Here is a 12,240-nt window from a genome sequence, read left to right as displayed (position 1 = left end):
TGTGCACAGCCCTCTTCAGATAACCCCACATATGTTCAATTGGATTCAGGTATGGGCTCTGGCTGGGACATTCCAAAATGTTAATCTTCTTCTGGTGAAGCCATGCTTTTGTGGATTTGGACGAGTGCTTTGGGTCGTTGTTGTGCTGAAAGGTGAACTTCCTCTTCATCTTCAGCTTTCTAACGGATGCCTGAAGGTTTTGTGCCAAAATTGCCTGGTATTTGGAACTGTTCATAATTCCCTCCACCCTGACTAAGGCCCCGGTTCCAGCTGAAGAAAAACAGCCCCAAAGCATGATGTTGCCACCACCATGCTTCACTGTGGGTATGGTGTTCTTTTGGTGATTGCAGTGTTGTTTTGTGCTCCAAACATACCTCTTGGATTTATGGACAAAAAGTTCAACCTTGGTTTCATCAGACCATAACACATTTCCCACGTGCTTTTGGGTGACTTGATGTTTGTTTTTGCAAACTTCAGCCGGGCTTGGAGGTTTTCCTTTGTAAGAAAAGGCTTCCGTCTTGCCACCCTACCCCATAGCCCAATCATATGAAGAATACGGGAGATTGTTGTCACATGTAGCACATAGCTAGTACTTGACAGAAATTCCTCCAGTTCCTTTAATGTTGCTGTAGGCCTCTTGGAAGCCTCCCTCACCAGTTTTCTTCTGGTCTTTTCATACATTTTGGAGGGAAGTCCAGTTCTTGGAAATGTCTCTGTTGTGCCATATTTTCTCCACTTGATGATGACTGTCTTCACTGTGTTCCATAGTATATATAATGCTTTGGAAATTATTTTGTACCCTTCTCCTGACTGATATCTTTCAACAATGAGATCCCTCTGATGCTTTGGAAGCTCTCTGCGGACCATGGCTTTTTCTCTGAGATGCAACTAAGAAAATGTCAGGAAAATCCTACTAGAACAGCTGAACTTTATTTGTGATTATCAGAGTCATTTTAAATGATGGCAGGTGTGTAATGACTTCTATTTAACATGGGTTTGAATGTGATTGGGTAAATCTGAACACAGGCACATCCCCAGTAACATTGGGTATAGAAAAGAATCACCCCCCTTTAAAATAATCACATTTTGTTGCTTTGCAGCCTGAAATGAAAACGGACAATATTGAGCTGTATTTACAACTTATAACATCCAAGTGAAAGATATAATACCAACTTGTCAGGAAAAAATTTACTTTCAACTGTGATCAGCTGTGGTCATTTTGATTAGCTCAGCATGAAACAAGCTTTTCCTGAAGCATTTCAGTCCTTGGTAGTGCAACTGAAGAAAACAATCAACTATGGGTGGCAAGGCATTGTCAAAAGATCTCCGGGATAAAGTTGTGGACAGGCAGGAGATGGATAAATTCTCCACAAATGTGGCTTGTATGGGAGGGTTGCAAGAAAAAAGCCACTCCTCAAGAAAGACCACATGCAGTCACGACTGAGCTTTGCCAAAACGCACCTTGAAGATTCTAAGGTCACGTGGAAAAAGGTGTTATGGTCAGATGAGACAAAAATGTAATTATTTGGCCTCAACGCTAAACGATATGTCTGGCGAAAATCCAATACAGCTCACCATCCAAATAACACCATTCCTACCGTAAAGCATGGAGGTGGTAATATCATTTTATGGGGTTGTTTTTCTGCAGCAGGGACTGGAACACTTGTCAGGATAGAAGGAAAAATGGATGGGGCAAAATACTCTCAAATTCTTGATGAAAATCTGTTGTTCTCTGCCAGAAAGTTGTCAATGGGAAGAAGATTTACCTTCCAACATGACAATGACCCAAAGCACACAGCAAAACTGACCACACAGTGGTTGAAGGAGAAAAAGGTGAATGTCCTTGCATGGCCTAGTCAGAGCCTGGACTTAAACCCCATTGAAAATCTGTGGAATGACTTGAAGACAGCAGTCCACAAACGGTCACCATCAAATTTAACTGAACTTGAGCAGTTCTGCAAAGAAGAGTGGTCAAATATTGCAACGTCTAGATGTGCAAAGTTAGTAGAGACATATCCCAACAGACTAAAGACTGTAATTAAAGCAAAAGGTGGTTCAACAAAATACTGACACAAGGGGGTGATCCTTTTTCCAACTCAGTGATTTTTTTATTGTTTTATTTTTTTCTGACATGTTGGGGTTATATCTTTCACTTGGATGTTATAAGTTGCACTGAGTAAATACAGCTGAATGAAACAAAAACTGTGTCCGTCTTCATTTCAGGCTGCAAAGCAACAACATTTTATTATTTTAAAGTAGGGTGATTCTTTTCCATACCCACTGTATAAGACAGTGTGCACACTAATGCAACCAGGTTACTGTAAGGTTTTTATTTTTCATTTTTCCCCCTCAAAGATTTGTTTGTTTTTCAATTGAATTGAACGTAAACTTTTTAAGTGTAAAAAGCTCTGACATGATTTCTCTTTGTCTCATTCTTTTACATCACAAAAACCTGGCATTTTAACCGGGGTGTGTAGACTGTACATTATCCTTGTAGTCGGACACTCACTTTGCATGTTTACATTTGAGCTGAGCTGTCATTCGATCATATAGGAAACATATAGGAAATTATCAGAGGTTGTATTTTACTGAACTGTATTTCAAATACATGACATTACAAATCAAGAATCGGAACTCCGGCCCGTCCAAACACACCGCAACTCCATTGTCATATTCAGGAAGAAAATGCTTTAAAAAAATAGGCGATGTTAGAAGTATAGACTTGAAAGTACACGGATGAAGAGCATTCAGAGGCATACGTACTTGTAAACATGGCGTGGAAGTACGGACTGCATGAGGCCAGCACCACCTTGTGAGCCTTGATCTCCTTATTGGAGACGTGCAGCACAATGTCACAGAGCAGGCCGCGCTGGCGCATCCTGTTCATGGACACAAACGAGTCGTGGTAGTGGCGCTTGGAGTTGTGCGAGATGCTGTGGCCGTCGCGGTTCAGGAGCTGCATGCCCCCCTCCATCATGGTGCCTCCTGAGCCTCACTCGGGGGGACTGTAACACACAAGGCGAGCTGTTGGTTTGTTTCATACAAATACAACACAATTTAAACTTACCGCAAATACATTTGCTGCCTGGCTGAATGATTTCATCCTTTCATTTAATGGACAATTTTAGGATTGTTGATTTTTAGAACGAAACATGTTTATTAGGATCCCTTAATAAAGATAGTGGTATCCATTCATGATTAAAACACCATACAACATTCAAAGGAAATTGACAAGCCAGTTCTGGAAAGAAGACAGTGCAAATAATAAACATAAAACATAGCAAGCATTGAACGAAGGCAACAGAGGTGGCTTTCGAGTAACTTTTGAGTTCATTTAGAAAGGGTATGATTTAAGACGTTTTCTCAAAATTGGCAGACTCTGTTATCCTAGCCTAAATGTTAAACTGGTTCCAAAATGGCCTTATAGCAGATTAGAGCTTCAACTTGGAGTTTCTGGAGGAGTGGGATGACAGGAGAACTTGGGAAGGTTGAACACCAGTATAATATGACAATGAAACAGCTACCATCTGAGGAAAAATGTTAACTATTTAAGTGTATTTTAGCTGGTAATAACACTATATACAGTGTTAACTGGAATAATTCTGATTGTTTCACTTTCACCACATTTTTGTTGTGTTGTATATGCATAAAATGCACATTTTATTAAATGTATTTTTGCATCAATCTACACACAATACTTCATAAAGACAAAGCAAAAACATTTTTAGAAATGTCTGACATGTTTTAGAAAATGTGAAAGAAATAGTTTGTGTACATAAGTATTCAGACCCTTTGGCATGACACTCCACATTAGGCTAATCATTAAAATGTCTCTAGAAATGTCTCTAGAGTCCACCTGTGGCAAATTCAATTGTTTAGACATGATTTAGAAAGGCACACACCTGTCTACATAAGGTCCCACACTTCACAGTGCATGTCAGAGCTCAACTACAGAAACTGCTTTGCTCAACTTTTTGAAAACATCCTGAGGAGTTTTTATTTTCTCTTCTTCGCCCCAGCAACTAACCCAGATACAATTATTGTTTGTCTTGAAGAAAACTAACATTTGTTTGTGTGTAATTCAACTAACAGCCTTTAGCAAAAGGGAAAGTGCAGGTGTAGCAATACTTCTATGCTGCTGCTGCTGCTTATTTCATGGCAAAGCTTGCAATTAAAAGAATAGATACAGATGATATACTTAAGCATGACGTATATCTGCCAACCTTGCAGTGTGGGGAACTTCAATTTATGTTAACCCACAAGACAGTTATCAATTAAACATGCCCCACAGGGAGCAATACACAAAAGCCAGCATCAGACAGAACAAGATCATTTGTCAGATACTGTTAAGTTCTGGCATTTTAAGATAATGTCTAAACACGATATGGTAAAAATTGTCTTGATTAAGTGAATGAGAGGAAAAACCTGTCTGTTAAACATACATTCATACTGTATTTAAAGACACTTAAAATGCAAGAACAAGTTAATAAAATGGATCTAACTTTGATACAGGAGACAATACACTAGAATACTAACCAACTAATTAGTCACCCTCATTTCATCTCTACAGCGGGACATGACAGTCATGTTAACTTCATCCACTGCTCAAGAATGGGATCTTGTAGCAATACATGGTTAAACCAAGCGTGCCGCACAAGCCCTGAAAAGTGAAGCCAAAACGTCTCGATCGCCCCCTGGTGAGTGGTCCCAGTATAGGTCATAAACCCCGCCCTCCCCATGTTATTCAATGGGACGCGAGACCAACTAAACAATTAAATTACCCTTCAATTATCCTTTTTCCGAAGCTGGTTTCTGTCATTTACTGTAGTTTGTATCACGCTAATGTAAATTCAAGAGTTTGTTTTTAAAATAAGTTGGTTTTTAGTTAGTTATTTAATGCTCTAAAAACGGTGGTGTGACGTCGTGATTCACAGCTTTGATTGAAAGCTATCTGAGCCAAGGAGCCACTGAAGCGCCATCCTCCTTCGGAGGACTGAGGAGATTGGAGCTTTACATTTAATCTCTAAATTTCTATAATTGATATAATTTCACACGGACATAATGGGTTGTTATGCAGTACATTGTGCTAACCGATCTGGCATTTCCAATCGATTGAATTTTTTTCGGTAAGTTAAATTTATAAGCTATTTAATTAGTAAATAAATGTAATGGGCTAGCTAACGTTAGCTAAAAGACAACAAGCCTCGTTAATAGCCATGTTAATAGCTAGCAGGGGATTGTTAGCTAGAAGTTACCAATTATTTTTGTATTAGGCCTATTCTAAATTAAGGTTAAACATGATGTAAGTTAGGCTATAACATATCGTCTAGGTTTAACAAGCAAAGGTTGTACTGTACTTGGACTTGCGATTGATTGCGGTATGCGCATTCTGCGAGGGAGAGTGAGGGCGGGGCACAGGGGAGGGGCCATTGATTTCGCGGCTTTACGGCTTTACTTCCTGCTCGCTACTGCGCATAACTACTGCGCAGGACTGGTCCCAAGATCGCTATCTGCGCAGACGCAAGTCCAAGATGTCCGCGCCGTATCGGGACACTGGTGGCTTCATTTTTCACCAATGGAAAAGAGCGAAAGGGCGTCGTCCATTTTATATACAGTCTATGGGTTAAACACTTATACTCTAAATAACATTTCTCGATTTGTGGATTACTTTATTTAACTAAAACTCAAGCCAGTATCCTAGTACATTTATTTGATGGATATAGAATCAGTTTGGTCTAAGAACAAAATCATACAAAACCACTTGATCAAAACATCTACCATTTAAGTTCTCCCCAGATAAATGGAACTGCCTGTGGTTTGAAACTATGAAACAATAGTGTCAATTTTCTTCCCAACTCAAAGCAAACAGGCAATTCTCAGGCAACCCTACCAATATCCCAGCTAGGAAGAATTAATGCCAATTAAGGGGATATCCTCCCACAATTACTTTACCGTTTCTTGAATATCCCTATAATTATAACAAAGTAACTTCAGAAACAACTCAACCACCAATCCATTCTTCTGTGATCGTAAGACACACAGGGTAGGTAACAGACATTACTGTAAAATTCTCTCTTAATACAGGGCCGCTTACATCTGCGCTGTCATGTTTTGCTTGACTACGGTCCTGTTTTGTCCAGTCCATACTTAGAATCTAGTAGCACCCCTATTCAATTGACATTTTGATCTTGTCTCCTGTCAGTTAGGAGAAATCACTGTGATCCTCTAGGACCCACAACTTTAACATTAGACCTTAAGGCCCGTTCCACTCCATGCTTTTAGTTCCAACCCCCTAATCAGGGCCTTTAGACCTGGGACATCATATGGGTGCCATTAATGAGGTGGTAAAAGAAAACACAGCAGGCTCTGGACCTGGTAATGTAAGCATTGAACCCCCTTCACTAGCACATCCTTGAGAATCTGCTTGACCCGAGTACACTATTCATTATCCTGTGAGTCTAACAGGCCTTGAAAAGGGCACCCAAGACCCAACAACAGATCTCTAAATCTGTCCACTTTATCCCAACCTAACAAGATAATCAGAACGCGACGATAACAAACATGTATTTTTACATACTCCTGATGTACTACAAACTCATCCTCAGACCATGCTTGATTTAGGTGTGCAATATTTGACAGAGAGCCGCATGCTTAACAAGAGAATACATTCTACTGTCAATTTACCCTTTCACAGCAATGAACACAGGTCAGTGGCGCTGTTGCGCAGCTTTTAATTGCCAGAGGAAAAATAGCAGTTTCACTCAACCACATCTGTAGTCCAGTCATGTACCTCATGTCATAGATTCATGGACATTTTGTGTAATTACTTAACATATTAGCTAATTACACAGCTGCATTAACTCATCAATACAGTAGGTGCTTAAGAGAAGAACATAGCATAGAGCAGAGGAAAACGCTCCAGCACATTACTTCTGCACACTGTCTATGTAGGTACATAAACCATTTCCACTGGATGTTTTATATTAAGGAGATAAATGTTTTTGTAGTTGTTGTTTGGTTTAGCATGATACATAGCAGGTGAACAAGACTATTCACTCAAATATCAATGTGGGCTTTGGGAGACTTTTGTGTGAGTTACAGAACAGGAGTGGTCTATGTGAGAGGATCTGCCAAATCACTGGTAGAGCTTTGGATATGAGCATTAAATCAATGAATATTAAATCATTAGGTGTAGCCTACGCTGTATAACAACGTGAAGTACAATTTATGTAATATTAGTAAAGGAAAATCCAGAGAAATAGGAAAAACATTTTGGCTAGCACAAAATCCAAATGGCTGGTGGTTTTTGTCATCCACCAGCCAATGTGGCTGGTGACACAAAACATTAACGTAACCCCCATAGTATCCTCAGTGATAATCAATGCATATATGATAATATCTGGCTACACCTCCTTTCCTATTTTGAAAAAACAACAGTGTGATGTGTAACAGTCTAGATTGTGCCTTTGTTTTGCTTATCTTGTTCTGTGTGACAGTACTTACTTAGCGGTGCACCCGCTTGTATTGCAAAGAAACTGCACATTACAACTACTGCCATTTTACCATTAAACTATTCATTTATTTGTTGCAGGTCTGCTTACGTAACACTTTCCAGAACTACATTGTAGATTTTGATTTCAATTAGAAAAAATTATACATTTGCCGATATCGTTGAAATTATTTTATAGTAATTTATTTTTTCTCCATTTTCAATGTTTCCCAACTCCAGTACAAGAGAACACCCAAGAGTAAAAAAAAATGTGTTGTGGCTCCGGACAAATTCACCTTAAATTAGGTGTGACTGGGGCTACAACAAACATGCACTGTTGAGGATGAAGGTGAGAAACATTGGTGATATCAAGACAGGTGGAAATGTTCTCTTCCTTACACAGAGCTATTCATTTTGGAAATAACAAGTTTGCTAACAACATACACTTAATGTCCAGTTTTTTAGGTACACCCATATAGTACTGGGTCGAACACCTTTTGCCACAAGAAAAGCCTGCATTATTATGGCCATGGATTCTACAAGGTGTTGGAAACTATCCACTGGAAAGTGGGTCCATGCTAACACAATGACATTACGCAGTTGCAGCAGATTGGACAGCAGTACAATATTGCTGCAAACATGTGTTGAGGTCTGGGGACTTCACAGGTCACAAGTAAACTGAACAGGGATTTGTCAGACCAGGCCATTTGATACATAGCAACAGCAAGGTATCACATCATATGCCACATATGCTGCAAGGTATATTCACCAAATCATGTTACAGAAGACAAAATATCATGTTTGCTTGCTAGTTAACTAGCCCAATACAGTTTCTGAAAGAATATCTTAGGTTTACTTCTTTCCTTGTACCTGGGTCCGTTCTTTTTCTTCAACCTACATGTTGTCTCTCCAAAGATCCCTTTTTCGTTGGGTTTGATGGCATATATGCTAGCATCGCCCATAACTGTAATATTAGCAAAGCTCCACTAGAAAATACATCTACTCTGGTAGTGCCTGTCTGTCAATAAACTTTTAACGGAACTTGTCATTCATCATAAATCACTCATTCTGAGCTGCTCAAAATTGGTCTGGGAAATCAGACCCAAGAGCAAAAAGTACAGCCAATGAATACAGCAGTATTCAGGCAGGGTAGAGGGTATTGTATCTGTTGCATTACATTATCAATGGCAGTTATTATTAACTTCAATCATTGACAGCAAATCATGTCTAACCTCACCTCCTTCTACATAAGACATACACAACTTCTATGCATGTAAAGAAATCATTTTCAAATGCCCAATGGCTTGCATCTGGCTGTTTGCACAATGACTGCAAATGTTAGAATAGCCTTCAGTTTTTTAAGTAACATATGTTTAACTTAGCTTCTTAATAAAACTATTTGAAACAGAAATAATATTCTAAATATTGTATTTTTTTTACATTGAACGTTGCCAATAACAATAAATAAGAATATATTATTGTCACTGCAGTGACAAGGGCAGTAGAAGACTGACTGTATCCATGGCACTAAGCACACACAAACCTATTTCCATATGCACTTAACGATTACTTTTAATTTTCTGACTCACTCAGGATTGTGAATGGCTTCCAGGTATACTGTTGCAATAAAAATGTTGTCCAATTCACCGTTGTGACCATCTTTTGTTCCTTTTATTAAAATACATTGGCATTACGACTTCCTGCTTGAGCTTGCTTCTTTTCATTTATATTCTTAAATAACATATCTGGTACTACACCCCAACCCTGAAACAAAACATTTACACAGTATCATCATGAGCGAGAAAAATAAGGTCAGAAAATACTAATTACCGGTGACAAACGTTGCGGTTTCGTTGAACACACGACACCGCCTCTTTTTACTGAAACGATGGGGAATGTGAAAAGAGCATCAGACACTTCCAGCTTGATAATCTCTAATGTCTGACTCGATTCACATTTGTGAAGAGCAATAAAAGCATACGTCTGCCTCGTTCCATATTTGTGCAGACAAGAGCAATAAAAACATACCATATAAAAAGCCTCTTTCAATCCTGTTGTTGACGTAAATGCAAACTGCATGAGCAATGACATCACATTTTAAGGTAGACCAGCAGCTGTGATGCTGACTACTAACTTTCTAGTGTTTAATGAAAAATTGGCTGGGATTAATACTGTTTGACTGCTGTTATTTATTGTGATATTGTAAAGCGCGCTTATGACTCAAACATTATATGTTAAAGAAAATGCTATTATATACCACCTTAAATCGCTAGTATAGACTACCACAGACGTTACAGTCCGACAAAAGATATATCTCAAGAACGCGCATTATCTCAAAACATAACCTGCAGCAAATGATTGATCATCTGTCTAGACAAACAAATCAATGAACGTTACCATTTCTTTACAGAAAAGTGACACTATCAGAACTTCTTATAACTAGACACCGGCCGGTGCATAACTAGAGATCCTTCTAAATTACACTGTGACACACCAGTGATCATAACGTTGAGGATTTAGCTAGCGTATAGCTATAGCTGACTAGCTGGAAATCAAGACTCACCAGTAATAGTCGTCCGTGTAGCAAGGACAGCACAAATGTCTTGTGTACCAGTTTCTTGATATATTCGACGTTTACAATGTAAGAAATTAGATGAATTACTATGTATATCGCATCCAAACACCGCTATGCATCGCTACACAAAACACAATTTACTGACAACCTTACATTTAGACTGTGTATTTTAAAATAATAGATTGTATCTTGCATGAACACAGAGCGATGGGCCACATGTTTTGCTATTGCACATGATAACGATTAAAAAACTGAATACTATACATTTTGAACCCACTGAGTATAACAACCAAATCGACTGGGGTGTATTAATTTCACCATCCTAAACGTTCTTCAACACAATAAAACAAGGCGGGACATACCTACATTCTATCCAATTAAAAATAAGTTTAATGCCAGTTCCCTTATATTGGTTTCTGTTGAAGAAACGTTTTGCAACGTCACACATAACAACTTCAGATTGGTCACGTTCATTGTCGTACTTCTTTTGTGGTCACGCTCCACGATCAGTTTTACACTAGACTAGCAAATGCTGCTTTCGTGTGCTTTTTGGAGGTTCATATCACTGACAGTTTGCTTTTTCAATAGAAATATGGCAACAAACCCGTTTTGACAATTACAACCTATATATATCAGTATGGATCATGTAGCGTATAGTATGTTAGCCTCTTATTTCAAGTTTTATTTGCCAAAACAAAGGATGCAAAATTCTTACATTCCGTATGCAGCAATAACAGAAATAAAAAAAATATTAAAACAGTACTAATAAATATAGTAATGCAAATAAGGGTACGGTTTCAACACAGAGAAAATTGACAATGTATATCAGATGAGGAAGTGAGGATGATTAAATTGTACAGTAGTAATAGCTCATCCTGAGCGATAGTTACTGCATATATTTTAAGCTTGCTAGGTTAAACAAACTAGTCATTAATTGGTTTTTGTCAGTGTTGGAAGGAAGACAATAGAAATAATCAACACAGCAAGTCGTTCACAAAAGAAACAGAGGGGGTGGTTTTGAGGTACTCAGAATATACGAATCTCTCTGTCAAACAATGTGTTTGGCTGGGGTTGCGGTGTCTTTGAACAGCAAGGCTTTCTTCAGGCACCAGTTTGGATCGGTTACCTGGATGGTTGTGAGTGTGACCCCAATGATGTGCTATGCAGTCTTACCCACCGACTGTAGGGACTTGCAGTTATGTAAGGTTCAAACCAGTCAGTGTTGCTAGCCTGTGTAGTCATCGCCTTTCTGCCTTTTGTTTATGCTAGGACGACCGGTATGTTAGATTTTCCCTCCATAATTTAAATGCAGCATTTATGCCCTGGCGCTGCAATCTAGCCAATATGCTGTTGTGCAGCGCAACAACAAAATGTATAGTTGAACGCCCCCACAGACTAACACAGTTGCATTGTGGGAACCGAATTAGGAGTCACGTTTTGGATCCAGCATGGCAGGAAAACAGAAAATCAAAAGGTAAATTTCTCGTAGTGAAATATGGGTAGTAATAACGAATGTATGTGCTATATTAAGTTACAAAACAGTTTATGTAGGTATTGTACATGTAAAGTTTTAGCTGTTTTGTTGACTATTTTCTTATGATTTATAAAAGTGGAGTGAATAGTGTGGACTACAAGATAATCAACACTAGCAATATCTTAAATCGTTTTTTCTGGATACAGAGTAATTTGGTTATATCTAGCTCTCTAACAAACCATGTGATTATAATCTTAACTTTTCACCCTGTTTAGTTTGATTTTGCAAAGGCTTATAGAAATAAGATGAACTTATCAACTAGTTAGCTATCTATTAGCCGATGAAAATCCACAAATTACTTGGATAGTTTACTATAATGTAACTAACGCGTTGTCCCTGAAGGGAGGCTGATTTAAAATATATGCTGTACTGTAACTACATGGTTGGTTTGACTTTTTAATTCATATTTGTTAAAGTAGTTATATATATATATATATATATTAATTTTTTTGCAGGAAGTTGGAGGACTTAAGTGTGGACGAGTTCCTGCTATCTGGTTTTGACTCAGCAGGTGAGGACGATTCAGAAGATGACTCTCCAAGCCAGAATGGTCAGAAGTCAAAGAAGAAGGTAGTAAAATCCACATCTCAAGAAAAGTAAGTATTTCAGTCTCACTTCTTCAGTCATTGAAGTTTTCTACTT

At 38.5% G+C, this 12,240-nt stretch overlaps 2 protein-coding genes across 7 annotated transcripts in view; one reads left to right on the top strand and one right to left on the bottom strand.

The window, feature by feature from the left end:
- Positions 1-10,451, bottom strand: part of klhl17 (kelch-like family member 17) — a 28,161-nt gene extending 17,710 nt beyond the window's left edge. Inside the window, exons 1-4 of one of the 6 annotated variants that reach the window (XM_010875558.4) lie at positions 10,427-10,445; positions 10,053-10,106; positions 9,320-9,369; positions 2,764-3,005 (exon numbers count right to left, since the gene is read on the bottom strand). In XM_010875558.4, the coding sequence (XP_010873860.1) occupies positions 2,764-2,977 (214 nt within the window). In that variant the 5' untranslated portion in view covers positions 2,978-3,005; positions 9,320-9,369; positions 10,053-10,106; positions 10,427-10,445. Of the gene's footprint in view, positions 1-2,763; positions 3,006-9,078; positions 9,279-9,319; positions 9,370-9,517; positions 9,589-10,052; positions 10,107-10,426 lie in introns of those variants that run through there. The other 5 variants (XM_020052060.3, XM_020052059.3, XM_034296058.1 and 2 more) reach the window with 5 other exon arrangements.
- A 1,001-nt stretch (positions 10,452-11,452) lies between these two features.
- Positions 11,453-12,240, top strand: part of noc2l (NOC2-like nucleolar associated transcriptional repressor) — a 28,088-nt gene continuing 27,300 nt past the window's right edge. The window contains exons 1-2 of the mRNA XM_010875559.2: positions 11,453-11,538; positions 12,054-12,194. Of these exons, the coding sequence (XP_010873861.1) occupies positions 11,513-11,538; positions 12,054-12,194 (167 nt within the window). The 5' untranslated portion in view covers positions 11,453-11,512. The remainder of the gene's footprint in view (positions 11,539-12,053; positions 12,195-12,240) is intronic.

The sequence above is a fragment of the Esox lucius genome, chromosome 12, assembly GCF_011004845.1.
Source record: "Esox lucius isolate fEsoLuc1 chromosome 12, fEsoLuc1.pri, whole genome shotgun sequence".
NCBI classification, from domain to species: Eukaryota; Metazoa; Chordata; class Actinopteri; order Esociformes; family Esocidae; genus Esox; species Esox lucius.
The sequence above is the reverse complement of the archived record's forward strand: the minus strand, read 5'-3'. Positions and strand labels throughout refer to the sequence as shown.